This window comes from Pollachius pollachius, assembly GCF_949987615.1.
Source record: "Pollachius pollachius genome assembly, chromosome: 19".
NCBI classification, from domain to species: domain Eukaryota; kingdom Metazoa; phylum Chordata; class Actinopteri; order Gadiformes; family Gadidae; genus Pollachius; species Pollachius pollachius.
In genome coordinates this window covers 1858419-1876211 of record NC_136952.1, presented here as the reverse complement: position 1 = coordinate 1876211, position 17793 = coordinate 1858419, and the positions used below count along the sequence as shown (strand labels likewise).

The 17793-nt window shown below is 46.1% G+C and overlaps 1 protein-coding gene across 1 annotated transcript in view; it reads right to left on the bottom strand.

Moving 5' to 3' along the window:
- dock1 (dedicator of cytokinesis 1) overlaps window positions 1-15831 on the bottom strand; it is a 186649-nt gene extending 170818 nt beyond the window's left edge. The window contains exon 1 of the mRNA XM_079757227.1: window positions 15608-15831. Within this exon, the coding sequence (XP_079613353.1) occupies window positions 15608-15650 (43 nt within the window). The 5' untranslated portion in view covers window positions 15651-15831. The remainder of the gene's footprint in view (window positions 1-15607) is intronic.
- Between the last annotated feature and the right edge of the window lie 1962 nt (window positions 15832-17793).

Sequence of the window (17793 nt, the reverse complement as noted above, 5' to 3'; positions counted from 1 at the left end):
CTCAGCTGCTGCTTCACCATGCATCAATCTGAGGGCAGCTGGGCGACTGCTGGAGGAAATGCAATTCAATTTCATATCTTTTGTCCAGCCCTTAATCACAGGTGCGGCCTCAAAGGGCTTAACAGACCGTGTGCTTATGAGACCCCCCTGACCCTAGCCCCCAGGAGGGCTAGAACAAATTCCCTTAATCAGCAATGAGTGGGGGGTACCCTCCTTCAAGGGATGACGGGATGAATGCAATGGGTGCCATAATTGACATAAATACATACATACAGGCAAAACATTTTAAATCGATGATGGGTTGCAGCTCGGTTTACCGTAAGGAGAATCCAGGTATTCAGTTGTACTGCCAAGTAGCCACAAATATTAGTATGAACAATCATTTGAGGGGCGAATCATCCTCCTTAAAAAGCAGTTTCCATTAAGAACTTTAAGTGGAATTTAAAGGATGGAAAATGTTTAAGTGCAACAACAGCACCGTTCCAGGTTACTTGGCGCGCCTCATTAAAAGCTAATTCACTGAATTTATTTCCTTGTTAATGCAGTTGTGACGGAGTAGGGTGGTTATAAATAGCTCCATTTATATAAGAAAGGCCATTATTCCTGGATGTACTCGCTAATCATGGCAGGAATAGCTCATTACGAAGGAGAAAAACCAACAGTCCAACGTAACTTTAAGAAAGTTTCCCGTGTGAGAGAAAACAATGCTTTCGCCTTGAACGTCTCTCTCCCCTCGTCACGCTCGCAGTCAGTGAGTTGGGATCAAAGAGATCTTTAAATCCCTGCGACGACGCTGGCTGGCGTCTAGCCCCTCCTGCGGGGAGGGCTTGAGGGTAGGGAAGGAGGTAGCGGTGGGAATCCCAGTTTGTTTTGGGAGGCAGGGAACGGTTGGATGACTCGCTCCCTCCCACTCTCCACTGACACTCTGGGAAGAGAGTCTGAGAAGTGGACTCAATGGCAGACACAACACTGCTGGAGCTCTCCCCCCCTCTCTCTCTCTCTCTCTCTCTCCCTCAGGGCCCGAGATGCGAGACTGCCCGTTGGCTTATTTTGGCGTGGGAGGCTTGGTGAGTTAGGCAAGAGTAACAGAGACCAGAGCGTGAATTTCTCCATGAGGATGAGCGCACAAACACTCATACAGTACACACACATACAGTACACACACACACACACACACACACACACACAAACACACACACACACACACACACACACACACACACAGGGAGGGACAGAGAGGGACAGAAAGACAGAGAGATAGAGAGAGAGCATTTTAATATTGAGCGATATGGAAACCAGAAGAATACATTTTATATATTGCCAAAATGGTGCGAGTGGATCTCAATAAGCAGCACACAGAATGAATGCTCCGGGACCTGAATGGAGGATAATTACTGCCCTCAGCCCTCCAGGCTGGGGGAGGTAAGGTAGTGTAGGAGGGGTTTATGGAGGTTTATCTCACATTCAGGCCTTCCGAGTCAGACACCCCTTCCTAATTAACATGTGAATATCGCCAACTTAACCGCGATGAGATGAAAGGTAGCAGATAGCCTCATCTGGGAATCTAAGGGGCGCGCTCCCTGTGGCTGTCTGCTACCCGCCGCTGAACCCCGTCTGAATTTAGACTAATTTACACTACTAATTTAGTCACATGTAACCCCCCTCTTCCGAGACCTCCACTGGCTCCCTGTAATAGCTCGCATCAGATTCAAGATGATGGTACTGGCATACAAGGCAGTCGATGGAACTGTCCCTGCCTACCTCCAAGCATTAGTAAAGCCACACACCCCAGCTTGATCCCTCCGCTCAACTACCTCAGCTGGACGTCTGGTACCGCCATCGCTAAGAGCAAGCAAAGGTCGATCAGCAAAGTCACAACTTTTCTCTGTTTTGGGACCTCAGTGGTGGAACGAGCTCCCTACCGATGTCAGGACCGCAGAGTCGCTCACCAGCTTCCGCAAAAGACTCAAAACTCACCTGTTCAGAGTTCACCTCGACTCTGCATAGAAACCAATGCACAGCCACCATTGAATGTTGTACGTCCTGGCACTTGTACATTACACTTATTCAAGGTACTTAATTGTGTAGCATCTACAGTAGCTGCTATCGCTGCTTTACACGGGGAATGGGTTAGCCTAGCGATTGTAATACTTGCACTTGGTTCTATGAACGTCTTTACTGTACCGACAGCGATATATTGTTTCACTTCTTATGACAAATGTACTTATTGTAACAAATGCACTTATTGTAAGTCGCTTTGGATAAAAGCGTCTGCTAAATGCCCTAAATGTAAATGACTACAGCGCCGCTCGTGATCGACGGGGCCGGGAGAGGCCTCGGGAGGAAGAGGAAGAGGAAGGTGGGGCACCACGGGTACGAGGGGAAGCCTTTCCCGTTAAGACACAGCACTCCTCCATGCCGTGGATGCTGGACACACGGGGAAGGTAACAGGTCCTCACTGGCTCATTCCAGGCTTCACGTCCATTAACCAAAGCGGAGCCGCTTTGGTTAATGGACGAACCGGGGTTTGCTCAAGAGTCCCTCAGGACGGAAACTAGATTTCCCCATCGTTGATGCAGACGTGTGGGTACGAATGAACGAAAGCGTTAATCCTAAAGGGGTTCTCACGTAAATAATACAAAAACTAAATAAAATAATTATTAGTATAAAACAAAATACAAGATCATTATCATAAAAAAAGTGGTGCAGATCACCAACCAGCCACCAGCTCCACCCTCACCACCAACATCCCATTCCCCCCCACCTCCACCCTTCCAGTCCCCCCCTCCACCTCCACCCTCCACCTCCACCCTTCCAGTCCCACCCTCCACCTCCACCCTTCCAGTCCCACCCTCCACCTCCACCCTTTTTATTCTGCCTGTTATAAATCAAAGTCATCTGCCAGTATTTCATGTTTGCTTCAGTTTCTTTTTAGTTATTCATAGTTATTTTGAGCTTCGGTTTCAACCACTTATACAATGATGTTCAGAGCTGTAATTGATACATGAGCTGAGGATTTCTGCTGTAATGCACACTTGCATACACATACACAAGTTAATACTGGGGACTCTCCTGTATAAGGCATACGTTACACTGGCAATGGTTCGTTATCAAACACAAAACATCTCAGTGAAACTCTAACACAGCAGTTGGCTATGAGTCTGGATACGATCCACGCACACGTTTCGTATTTTCTCATCCTTCCCTTTGTTACCTTCCACAGAACACCTCATCGTGAACAGAACTAATTGTGCAAAAGGTTTCTGGGGAGAATCAAACAGGAACAGGAAATGTAATATCAAGTCTGCTTTTCTATTTCCCAAGTTCGTGTTGTTTTGCTTGGTGGCTGGCAGCGAGCTGAGCTTGGCACAATTGTTCAACTACATTATGCCAACGCTGGCCCATTGTGAGACAACTGGCACTGAACACAGCATGCTGGGTAAACCCAGCCAGGAGAGGGGTTTGTCACAACGAGGGCGGGTTGGAACAAGAATACTACGATACAGTAGTTTACTTCTCTTCCTCTTGAACCCCTCCCTCCGTTCCACTGAATGCGTAACAATAGGAAACTCTTGCACGAGCCTGGGTCGTGTATGATCTGGTGAAACAGGGCCCCATAGGACAAGTTGAGTTGACATAACTTGTGAACACATGATCAGAGATGGGAGCGCAGTGTTGGAGTCATTTGTTCCCATGAAGAGAGCGGGCTGAGCTAGCCCAACAAGATCGGCTCACTGGCTTCGACTGCGCACATACGGTCACTCCATCATGGTATAGAAACGTTTGTAGAGAGAAGCTGGGAGATAGATGGTTCATGCAGGTCTGCATGTTAATAAAGAGATGATTTATGCACCGTCTAAACCTGAGCAGCTAACACCGTGCGTGTGGACGTTCTCGCGGCCAGAAGACGCTCATTTGAATGTGTTCAATCTGCAGTTAATTGAACAGTCAGTTCTCATCTATGCCGTTTTCTTTCTTTAATATTTCACCAGCGTTTGGGGTGAATCACCGAGACAGAACTTACAACACGTGTAAAAGGAGAACTGCCGAACAGTCTTCCAGTCCAAAAGGGAAGAGGGAGTGGACGATCAGAGATCCGTGGAGCCGTGCCAGGGATTACCGGGATGCGTGATTTATACGAGCGCCGCTCCGGTGTAACGACAGCCAGTCGCTGCACCGCATCAGTCTCAGCGCAGCCTTCAGGGTGACGGCCTTTTACGAGCCGGATGGCTCACCTTTCACTAGCCCGGTACATCCCACTTGTTCATTTTATATCCTTGTTCCCCCCCCCCACCTATTTAACAACCTCTAGCCTGCCATTTTGTTCTGTGAGATAGTCTTACCGCCTTAAAACGACAAAACTACGTCTGGAAAGCGCAATAGAATCAATAGAATTGTGAGGGTGTTTGTTAAAATGTAAAAATGTTTCTGTCTGATATAAACAGCAACAGGATGAAGTCACTGAGCTCAGCGAGACTGGAACGTAAACATTCAGAGTTCAGATGTGCTAACAGGTTTTTAGAATTTAACGACCGGATGATCTTGGTCAAGGATGCATCGGGTATTGGAATAGTATGACTTAGGTTGAAAGTTAAACTGGCAAGTTTTTACTTCTAGTATTAGCCGTTTTCAGACTGATCAACCTTTGACCTCGGTATGGGACACTGCACCCCTGTACATCCATCAGAACGCCAGGATATCAGCTTAGGCACGAGTATCAGCGGTCATGGATAATTACTGATCATCCACAGCTCAGTACGCAGACAAGAGAGGTAAACACCCCCGTGTTTGACTGAATTCACAGATATTAGCCCTATGCACCGAAGGCCGTAGCGATTTAATTACCGCTTGGCTTTGTTGACGCACATGCTAATGACGGCATGACTCTCCTCCAAATATTTGATGAGAATCAGGAATTGACTCCAAAGGTTTGCTTTGAAGATCCGTCCCACTGCTCCACTTTGTGCAGAGGTGAGCGCAGCTATGTTGCCGAGCAGAAAGCACCAGTGCTTGACCTCTGTCGGGTGTGAATTCGTATTACGCAATGTAGTTTGAGTAAGATAAAAACTTGCTTGAATATATTCAGCATTGCAAATGTCAGGTTGCATTTATTCTGTGCTTGGCCAACGATAGCAAGGTGAAAAGCACAATGTCATTTATTTTTGCCACATCCATAAAATATACTAAAGGGGGGAAATTGAAAAGGACAATTTAGACACTATTATACACATTATAGAGGGGTAGAAGATTGCTCTAGAATCTGCATTCAGCAACAATCAGTCAGCCTCCTCTCCTAGCAATAACCGGTGTGATGATGGAGCGGGGAGCAGCAGTGTTGTAAACATACACCACCAGGTGTCTTCCAACATTAGGCCCATTAGCAAAACCTTTACTCAACATATCCCTTCACTATGTAATAGATGCACTCTATCATAAAGGTAAAGCCTTTCCATGACAACAGCGGCTAAACGGTGCTCAGTAAGATCCTGCTGCTCTCATACACACTGCTGTACCTGCAAAGGATTATTTCATTATTGAAAGATCAGTTTCATTAGGGGCCCTTGTACACCGTTTAGCAGATCAAATCATTAATTATACAGGTTGTTCTGCTTAACCTTGATTATGGGAAGGTTGGTGTGTATTTTGGCTAATGTTCACCCTTTACCCACATCATCAATAGTAGGGTTTAGCATCTTGCTACACAATGCTATGTACAAATTATAAGTGCCAGGACGTACAACATACAATAAGTGTGTAAGGGGAGGGTGTGGGTGTGTGTGTGTGTGGGGGGGGGGGGGGGGGGGGGGGAGGCTATGCAGAGTCAAGGTGAACTCTAATCAAGTGAGTCTTGACTTGACCTGTGTTTAACATTAGGCTGGTTTCAGGTCGGTCACTGCACCAGCGCGGTCAAAGTTTACCTGACTGGTTGTGTCTACAGTAAACTGGTGCGCTGCCATACCTCCATCGAACAGACTCATAATTCATGCTATGATCCAACCAAGTGTTTTTCCTGCTTTGAAAAGGGGTTGATTGCCACTGTGTCCATTAGAGATCACCCTTTCATTGAATAACTCTGAACAAATCAATGAATCATGTTCTCAAGTTTCTTCACTGAGGTAACAGGGATATTGCTTATTCGACAAAACTAAGACGCAGGAACAATGTGTTTATGCCGTAAAGTAATTTGAGATTAGCTAGGTTAATCAACCAGGCTGAGCAAACGAGACAAGACTTCAATGATATTAGCATGATAAACATAAAGATGCAAACATGAACCGATATAGCCGAACAGTTTGGATGTTTTGCTTCAACCTCTCCATCCCTAACAAACATCCATCAAGTCAACGTCGGGAGGATCTGCCTCTGACTAAATGGTTTCACTGCTTTTTGGTTTTTAACCAAGTTTCAATTCAAAACATCTGATCAACATCAGAGGTAGCAATAAAATCATTAAAAAGGATTTGTTAGCCAGAGTTTTAACATTTACAAGTCCCAATTTGTCGGTGCTATTGACACGGATATGGATATAGTTTGGCAGGGAATCGTTGTTAAACTTGGTTGGTTAGCAGTGTGACTAAAGTTAATATAGCTGACGGTATGACTCGCCCTAACAGAAACAGGGAGGGAGCCACACCCTGACGTAGACCAGTTTGGGTCCGGCTGATCATGCAAGCCTTCCTGAGTATCCAATCTGCAGCTGAATCCACAAGGAGACGTTCATCACAACAGATGACAGACCAAAGGTCACTGGATGGATGGTTTATGAGGCTGCAGACAGTTTGCTGAGCTTCCCCTTCAGGACGTACACATCCAATAACGGTGAGATCCGTCTGCTTATTACATGGCAGTATTAGTGTGCAAGACCCAGACTGGCTGTCCAGCTTACTGTCGCTCAGTAAAGACTGGTTGAAGAGTGGAAGATGAGATGAATTGCCGAACGCCATACATCTTTAAACGCAGAGAGCGCTTTTGTATACCGATTTCTCTGTGACAGGGCGCAGAGCTTTCATAGCCCTAGCCCACCGCAAATTGCAACAGCAACAATCCCTCGCTACTAGAGAATTTAGTCCATGAAAACCCATTTTGTGTTTTTTTCTGAAACAAATGGGTCGCACAAGTAGTCAGATCAAGACTGACAGATATATGATCATGGGAATAAAAATAAATGGAATCAAAAAATAAATCCTAAAACGTTGCACTCACATGAGATGTCGTTTGCCTGCCATTAATATCCTGACTCTGACATTGACATTAACCATAACACACACACACACACACACACACACACACACACACACACACACACACACACACACACACACACACACACACACACACACACACACACACACACACACACACACACACAAAAGGCCATTTCATCAAATGCCAGGAGCCCTGAATGGCTGTCTTTTGCCACACATGGCATTCCCTGACAGTCCATCCCAGCCCTCGATCAATGGCTGACACCTCTATTACCAGCACCTGAACACAAACACAATGCAGATTTCACAACAGCCCCGCGCGACAGCGGCGCAGAAAGGATGCCATGTCATTCGCAGGCTTGGACATAAACCTCTCATTCTGTATTCACGATGTTTGTGTAGCTCGCTACGTGCTTTTCATTATTCTCTAGCCTAGTTGATCATTTACTGGGGGTCCAGCGGGTTGATTGTAACCGGAAGGTTGCTAGTTCCATCCCCGGCTATAAATGATGAACCAAAGAAGCAACAACTCGTTTATTGGCGTTATATGTTGGGACTTGACGACCACAATGTAGAGGCCGGTTTAAAGGCCACCAGTCCCGAAATGTCGAAGCAACGCAAACACCAACATCACGGTGACTATAAAGTGCGTGCGTGCGTGCGTGCATGCGTGCGTGCGTGCGTGCGTGCGTGCGTGCGTGCGTGCGTGCCACTGATCAACCCACAGGCTGTGTGCTGCCTGGCTATAAGCAGGAATGTTGTTCTGTGGTCATCAGTCAGGCAACAGAGTGACCACCGACCCCCGCCTGCCCTCTGGCCCACGCGGGCAGCAGACTCCATCCATCACCCCCACTGGCTGAGCCCCTGCACCTGAACACCAACTGCCGCCGAGTACCTTCAGGTGAAGGGCCTGGCTGAGGCGCTCTGAATCTGTCAGGATCGGCGGATGGTTTTCCCCAACACGGTTGACAATTAGAAAAGGACATTAATATTCATTAGCTGTAGTTTGTGGGTGAGAGACTTTCACACCGATTTATAACAAGTGTCTCAGAGTAACTCTGTATGCAAATGCCAGCTGGTCGATTACAAATAAAATATGAGAAAGTGTAAACAATTAAGTGTTTTAATGCAATTTTATCCAGATAAATACATAATAAATATGCCAATGTGACCTACAGAGTTAGCTGCCTGCTAGCAAACCAACGGTCGGTCTGTTGCCTATCAGACGCCATTCTTGCCCTCGGCTCCGGTCCTAATGAGGTGAAAACATCTCCGTGGAGATGACCCTGGTGTCTCCGTCTGACACGGACCAGAACACTCACCATCTGTCAGGTCAACGGGCCGAGCCCAGCAGGGCTCCACCACTACAATACGCACTGCTGCTCGGTACACCACAATCAATAGGTGGGACACACACACACACACACACACACCTTGCCTGGTCATGTATAATTAACGGGATGGATCCTCCCGCCTGCCCTCCTTCCACTGACTGTGTTCCACACGAGGCTGCGCCCGGTACACTCTGATCACAACGGCTGCGTAGCCGAGTGCTACCGCTAATTGGCCCAGCAGCACAGCAGTGAACCGGGCGCGTCCAACACAGACACAGCTAGAACATGGGGACATGCCTCGGCGCAGCGCTGAGATCTTTATTCCCAATTAGCGAGACACTAATGCTAAATAACGCTAAATCCAGCTGCTAATCGACCAGCCACCGGCACAAGTTGCAATCAAGATCTATGGGTATAGGTAGAATAACAATGTTTCAGAACAATTTATTCACAGCAGTTTCATTATCCTGCCTCTATTTCTACAGAGGAGACGGGTTCATCACGCCCAGTAACGCAGACTCCAGTGCAGAGTAGATGGAGTCAGTGGAAAGATTTTGAATACAAGGCCGCATGCAGTAATCACCACCACGCACGGAGGGTCATGGTCATTTCAGAACCCGCAGCGGTCGGAGCGAGAGACGAGTCTTCCGGCTCGGTGGGCCTGTCAGTCATCTTGGTGGCGATCGTGCCGCAGGCCGCTCGGGTTGAGACGGCATTGCCGCCGAGCCAAGGTGCTTCCTCGTGATTCCTGCTCCGAACGAATTAGGGGTTGGGATTCACAGGGTACCTCACGATATGATACGAATAATGAAGGCGTGATGACGAATCTGTTTAGAGCGCCTTATTTCATCAATTAATCTGTCGCTATTTTATGATATTCTGTCCCAGCCCGAGAACGAATCCCTGCAAAACGTCTGACGAGAGCCGGAAAGGGGAAGGCGATCTGTTTATCGACAGAGAGGAATACCTTGACCACAACGACAGCGATGATGATGAAGGCTCTCTCGAACGCAGCGAAAATCAGGCTAGTCAATTAAGCATACATTAAGTGATCACCGCATCATCGATTTAGGATGTGTTTCTTCCCACAAGATATCTTTCAGACTGAGCGCTCCACACATGATGCCTAGTGCTGAACACACACACACACACACACACACACACGTCCCTCTATAGAGTTTTTCCTCAATGTTGAAGACAGTGATGTCCGGACTTAATGAGCTGAGGGGGACTGGGCAATGTGTCAGCTAATTCAGGGGCACAGTGGCCCGCTATCGGAAGCCGTCGAGGCATAATTCAACATTAAACTCCAGCACACACGCTATCAAACGATCTACCATGAGCCTCTCTCACAGAACATAAACCGTGCGCAAGCACCCACGCACAAGCGGATGTTTACTTGTAGGTGTTTCAGGGGAGCATGACGCACACAGAAGATTTTGTATGAGCACTTGAAGAGTTCACCTAGACTCTGCATAGCCTCCCCCCTTATACCCCCAAACCCCTCTTACACACTTATTGTATGTTGTACATCTTGACTTAGAAAATAGTACTTGGCATTGTGTAACATCTAATTCTAGCTATCTTTGTTGAATACGCGGAATGGGTTCACCAAGACATTGTTAGTGCTTGGCTCTTGGTTCTATGAACATCCTTACTGTACCGACAGCGATGTATTATCGCTTCTCTTTCTTCTGACAAATGTACACTTTGGATAAAAGTGTCTGCTAAACGCCCTGAAAGTAAATTTGTGACGGAAGAGATTTGTGAAAACGAGGAGGGGGGGGGGGGGGGGTTCAGATTTGATTCATGGCCGCTGACGGCCGATTCCATCGCCTTTCTGCAGCGGGCGGCTGTGTGGTCGACAGCGCAGGACCACGCCTCCTCTTGTCGTAAACAGAGCCGGGCAGAAAGGGAAACGGGAGGCCATTTTGAACACTGACAAAACACAGCAGGACACAGCCTCTCCCGCTGCAGAGACAAACGGCCCGGGATGGGGGGGGGTTGGGAGGGTCAGACCCTAGGTGGAGGGTGTCTGTAAAACAGAATAGCCTACCCACATGTCTGTACCAAAGGGCGTTCGGTCACTTCCTGCCATAGAAAACCAAAACCACGCTCTGTGGTCAGAGCGGCGAACACTGGCCCCTTGTATCCTCTTATGTGACCGCTCGACTTCCTCTGTCCGCGCACGCAAGCTTCTGCTGCTGTCACGACAAACAGGCAGCGTAACCCGGCCACACCACCAACTAGGAGCTGTTTGCGAGACACCCGACAGTAAAAGGAAGAGCCCAGCCCTCACCTGCCTCATCGCCCATCTCCCCCCTGCTCAGGACTATTTATCACCAGGTTTCTGTTTGTTTTTCTCCATCGAAAAGTACTTTAGCACGTCCGGTAGCATAGCGTTTTTCTTGGGGGTTCAGGGGGTAGGGGAGGAGGCAGGCAGCTCTCTCTAGTATGAAGTATGGATGGCTGAGTGGCTGGAGAAGTATTCAACAACAACCACTGCCGAAGTACTGAATGTAAGGATATTCAGATCCAAAAGCCTGATAATAAAGATGCAACAATATTTGGGGCATTTGCTCAAATTTTTCGCTAAGCATTGGGATAATTATAATCACAGTGATTAATGCGAGGGCCAAACGGAGAAAAGGCATTTTCATTTTCTTTTCATTCCGGTCTAAAACCGATGTGAAAATTACTCCGATGCCGAAATTTACCACAAAGGAAATGCATCACAAAATTAGATCATCATCATTCATATTCAACAACATGTCTATCCATCATAAGACGACCGTATCCAAACTAATTAGAATAAAATAAAAAGCCAATCAACACATCAGACACCTTAACTTTCCACTCATTACCATCACCATTCACTCCCACATTGTTTCCTATCATTCACGCCGAGTAGCCCCGAAGCTTTATGGGTAATTCACTTGGCTGGGGATTCAAAACACATGCACTCACTGCAGTCACTGAGACAGTGTTAATTGCTCCCATATTTGCAATACGAGTACCTTGGTGGGTGGGTGGGAGGGCGAGAAATGTGTTCTTGGGCGTAGGTGATGGGGGCTTCATAGATTACTCATTGGAGGCTGAGGTATGTCTCTCCTCGTCTCCCTCTCCTTCTCCTTGTCCTCCTCCTCTCTCTCCCTCTCCCCTTCTCCCTCTCCCTCGCTCCAGTGAACCCCTCCTCCTGCGTCTCAGGGGACCACTAGCCTTCTCTTGTGGAGGATAATGTCCAGACTGCGACCCTCCATCTTGGCCGGGTGAAAGGGAAGCAAACAGGCAGCCTCAAAACCAATCATAGCTACACTTGAGATAAGGACTGAGACCTAGAGAGGGAGACTCACAAAGAGAGAGAGACTCAGAGAGAGAGAGAGAGAGAGAGAGAGAGAGAGAGAGAGAGAGAGAGAGAGAGAGAGAGAGAGAGAGAGAGAGAGAGAGAGAGAGAGAGAGAGGAAGAGAAAGAGTAGAGAAAGTGAGAGGGGGAGAGACAAAGTAGGGGGGGGACGAGAATGAGAGAGCGACTAACAGGATTGATAGATACAGAGATCGCCCTAGATTGAGAAGGAGAATTCGAACAGGCAGGGTTTGTCATTGTCTGAGATAAGCAGCAATGCCAAGTGACCCACAGGAAGCAGCCTTTCCCTGCCATCCAAATCTGCATCGTAAGGGCTACAAATAACCTGCCTGCGTTCTCCACCCAGCCTATTTGTCTTGGGTCCTTTTTCAATCAAAGCTAAAGCAGAGGAGCAGCAGCCCAATTCTCTGTTGCACAAAAAGGAAAAGAACATCTTGTGTACTGTGCAAGCATTTTTATGTACCTGCGGTATACACTTGGCTGTGAAGTGCTCTCCCAAATTTGTATTTTGAAATGACATCAAGCCTCAAGTATGGTCCCCTGCGGATGTTTCTGGTGTGATCCCACGTTGTGATGAACACAGAATTAAAGAGACAATCACACCTGACATTTGCTCAAATGTGTTTCCTCACACAAATGAACGGGGAATAAGAAGGTTGTCTAAGTTTTCCCATGGTCTTCCTGAATCATAACTGCGTTGCCAGGACTGAAGGCAGCTTCGGTGCCAATCAAGCCTCACCAGCATCCTTCACATTTCAACTGGGCTTAATGGCACTGGGTCATATGATGAACTGGTTTCTATGGAATAGTCCCACTGTGTCGTTGACTTCTTAGTCCTTGCTTTGTTTCTCACACACACACACACACACACACACACACACACACAATTTGAAGTCGACAGGGGCGTGATCACCGCAGCATCGCTTTGACCTCTTCACTGAACAGACACAAAGACGAAGACGAGGCAGATCTGGCGGGCTGCGGAGCTCACAGACCTTCAGGAACAATCGGGTGGAATCCGACACATCCCCATCCATGAGGAGGTGGAGCGAGCCTCCGGGCTCGCGCTCACCTCCCAAACAATGTTTAGAAAACAACAACAACAGCAACAACACCGTTAAGGTTTGCCTGGTGCATTCACGGTAAAGTTAGGGGCGAGCAGTCCCAGGGGCTCCGGGAAATGAAGCAGAACTTTTTCCTCAAAATCTTGTTACTGTGTGTGTGTGTACGTGTGTGTGTGTGTGTGTGTGCCTGCCTCACTTGGACATAGAGAACAAAAACACAACATTTTGGACCTAGGTGAGGGCCGGCTGTGTTGATGGTCTGCCGTTGCGTTAGCTTTACAGTGTTGTAGTCTGTAGATGCAACAGGAGTAGGAGGCGTCCACTGCTAGCATGCTAAAGGCATTGCTGCTACAATTGCCAGGGGGCTATGTCACGAAACTGAAGTGATGGCTTGTATTACGAAGCGTTATGCAACAACAATGGGAAATGGACTGTCCAATCAGTGGCCAGCAGCCCTTTACAATCAGGGCGTCAAATTCACCAATTCATACACACAATCACAGAGTCACACACCGATGGCAGGGTGTGTTTGGGTTAAAAACGTGCCTTGCTCAGAGATAGTTAAAGATTTTTAGATTTTTTTATAGGTTTTTCTCCTGGTTAAATAAAGGTTAAATAAAATAGTGCAACGCCTGGCTTGGAGAAGCCGGGGATCGAACCAGCAACCCCACGGCGGTAGGCCTCATGTATCTACCTCCTGAGCCACTCACTGCAAGCGAGGGTAGGCGAGCGCACGCTGCGTTGTTTGATGCAGAGGCCCACTGGGAGACTGACGCGATGACATAAATAGCTCCACCACGGAGGATATTGCAGATACGACGGGGCTTATTAGTGCCTCTCGCTCATCACAGAGATGCTTTTTATACCGCAGCGGTTGTGGATTTGGGCTCCACCAATCCGCTACCACCATAAATGCGCATGAGTCATCTCCTCCAACCGTAGTCCCCGGGAAAACCGGGGCTGAGACATTTGGAGGAGGCTGTTCAGACGGTGATGGGAAGGAGTCTGTGTGAATCGGATGTTGAGAAGCAGAATATTATTCTCTCGGCTTCCCTTCAGGGATTAATAAAGTATGTTATCTTTCCGGGTTGAGGAATGAGTCTGATAAACATGAGCCTACTGCATCAGGGTCTCTGGACAACCTGACAGCTCAGTGTGTGAAGGCCCTGCGGGACCAGAGATACGTTGTTTATTGTTTGTTCCATGCGTCGCTATTAATGAGGACATTTTGGATCAGGGTAGAACTTTTTGCGTGGGACGATTACAGCAAGTTTTCAGTCGTCACCACAAAGAATCGTTGCCATGTTATGTCATATATTTAGGATACGGTATAATTAAATTATACCCATTGGATTAAAGACGGTACAAAATAATGAAGATAATTTTTTTCCATCCATGATTCCTTTTAGATTAGTTTCTAAATCACTGCAAACTAAAAAAAGCAATGATTTGTAACGCTGACTTCGTTGCTGGCTCTCTTTTCGTTCACGATTCTATCCCTTTGGGATCGGGTGAGTGAGCCAGAGCTATCTGATCCAACATGGACCGTGAAGCTGAACCACACACACAACAGAACTGGGATTTCAGACCACACCTCCTCAACGACAGCCGAGGTGTCATAAAAAAAAAGAGGACAGCTCAGAAAACGAATATAAATCACCTCTTAGAACGTGTCCCAGGCAAATAAAACACAATTAATCCCCGTTACAAGCGGGCGGAGCACTTCCCCACTGCAGGCCCCGCAACACAGGAAATTGTTGTACTAGGCGCGCCTTTCTACAAGCTGATCCAATCTAGTCTGTTCTACAGTGGAGTCCAGCCTGTTCTCCATTCTAGCTACGTCAATTCTACAGTCCTCTCAAGTCTAGGCTGATCCACCGTCTAACCTGTTGTACAGTCACTTCTAAAATCTAGTATAGTCTAAAGTCTCATCCCATCTCGCCTAGTCTGTCGTACAGTCAGTTCTACATTCTAGTGTAGTCTGATCTACAGTCTGTTATAAATTCTAGTGTAGTCTGATCTACAGTCTGTTATTCATTCTAGTCTAGTCTGTTCTACAGTCTGTTTTTCATTCTAGTCTAGTCTGTTCTACAGTCTGTTATACATTCTGGTATAGTCTGTTTAACAGTGCAATCCCATCTAGTCTTGTCCGTTCTACAGTCTGCTATACATTCTAGTCTAGTCTGATCTATAGTCTAGCCTGGTCTAGTCCAGTCAGATCTAGCCTGTACCACAGTGTGTCTCACAGTCTATTTTAATCTAGTCTACAGTCTAGTCTGGGCTACAGTCTGAATCCGTACCAACAGTATGATTTAGCCTGTGCTAGGGTCTCTGGAGACTCTGGAGTCCAGGCTGGTCTACAGTCTGAATCCCATCCCAAGTACGATCCGGACAAACACTCTCACTACTGGTTTTGCATGAATGCAAAGTAGTTTCACACAACCCACAGACACACACACACATCATCATCATCTGCCTTCCACAGCCTAGGAAAACAAAGAGCCACGTTCAGGATAAGTTATGCGGACCGGACGACATGCAGAAGGCAGAGCTTTGCTAAATCACAATTGTTCCCAAACTTGGACAATGCGCTGCAGAGCTAGGCCATGCTAACGATGGATCAGGAACTTTTCTACTCACCAACACCATACTTTTCCTTCTTGGTGGGCACCCAGCGAGACATGGTCGGCGTCGGAAATTCCCCGAAACTCGTTTTCCCGTGTCAAAAAGCGAGTCCAGAGTTGTGTTCGTGTGTTGAAGTACTTTTCAGTTTTCCCTGTGATTTTGGGAGCTACAGCGAGCAGCCATTTTCCACCACTGACAGGACGCGCCGCGGGAGGGCGCTGTGGAGCAGGACGCGCGCCTCGCCTAGAGGACTCATCACAGACACAATGTATCGATACATGAATCTATACATGAATCTACAATGGCGGTAGACAGCTGTGAGGTCACCGTGGTTCGGACCGTGGTAATTATTTCCTAAATTAAAAAAATGATACATAAACGTTTTTCGACTTTTCAATGTTTTATCGTCATTTATATATATGTATATATATATAAAGTAAAGACGCTATATAACTATATATCAGGAGTTGAATACGTTAACATTACACACAAACACAAAATATAATCATATTTTAATAAAAGTATGTTTGCCAAGAAGTCCCTCTGTATCTATTCAATTGTAGATAAGGAGTTCGTGTGTCGTGTATGGCTTGGGTTTTGCTTCCAAAAATCTGGACCTCACTAATTTCTAACCCTCTAAAGACCTCACTAATTTCTAAATCTTAAGATACTAGGGCCGGGGCCAAGCCCATGGATTCATACAAATTTGTATGAATCCATGGGCTTGGACATCCACAGCTGAACACTCTAGTGGTTTGAGTACGTTTGATCATTCATGACGAACCAGTTTGATTGGATTTATTTACACAACTTGTTATAATTTGCATGATGATCTCGGTTTATGATTATTGATACCAACCAGCCTAATGATTTTGTTGGTTTAATATTAGGCTTCTTATGTGATGAGGAAGATAAATAGTAGCTCGCCACTCTTATCATTAATTCAAACATTGGACAATATGTAAATGTTGTGCGCTAATGTGATTGCACATTATGTGAAGTAACGTCTTGGACAGCCTCTCCCACTGGCCCTATGAACCAATGTTGTGTTCTTCGACACAATCTTGAAAAGAGAATAAACAATTTAATTCTAAGCATTGGAAGTTGTGTTATAAAGGGAGTCTCGAGGCTCAAATTAAAGAATGATGAAGTTCAAGTATTACAATTATATTTAATCATTTCAAAGGGGAAATAATGCTGTTTGGCCAGCAGAGGGCGTTAACACTCTCCTTTATGTGCCCGTAGGCACATAAAGGAAAGAAATAGGCTTATCATCAAAAGATTTATGTTCTATTTTATTTATTATTATTATTATTATTATTATTATTATTATTATTATTATTATTATTGATATTATTAATAATATGATTACTATTATTATCATTATTATAATCATTATTATTAGAAATATTCAAGTCAATAATTAGCATTAGTCATATTCATATATTAAAAGTAAAATATTGACACTGAGCGTTTAAAATAGGAACTGCAGATCAAACGCCCCCATCCCCCGTTTGATTCCAAACTGGCAACCGGGATTAATCTGAGAATGGTGGATCATAACACACCAAAATAAAACAAAACAAAATACTCAGACCGGAACGCACATTTCAGAAGAGTACATACAGGCTAGGTAGCATTGTTCTTAGAGGATTTAGCATCCTTAATCTCTGATGACATTTCATGGTAATAGGATTAAGTATGGCCAATTTGTTACATATAGTACCTTTAATATTAGCCGTAGGAGCCTTCAGCATGAGTAAACATTAGTCAGTCCCTCCAGAAAAATGCGGCGTTTTTTTGTGATTGTTGCGGCCATAAATCCTTGATTATGCGGCACGTTTTCTTAAAAAATGCGATTAAATATGCGGCATATATGCAATTTTATGCGATAAAATTGCGGGAACTTGCAAAAATTGCGGGGATTTTCGAAAAAATGCAGCTTTTCAATGACGTTCACGTCGCGTAATTACGTCACTTCGTAACGTTCCCATGGCAACAGGGGGAAATGGCCGCTCTTGTGTGGAGTGAACGCAACATTTTTTAACTTTCTGCTAAGATATATGTGACTTTTATATAGACTCTTCTCATATTTTGGAAGGTTACCAGCCAACCCGCTCTACCCCCATTCTACCTCCCGCTTTATCTCCGTTTTATTCGTTTTCCGCCCCGCTCACCAAACATGCGAGCGAGGGCTTGTC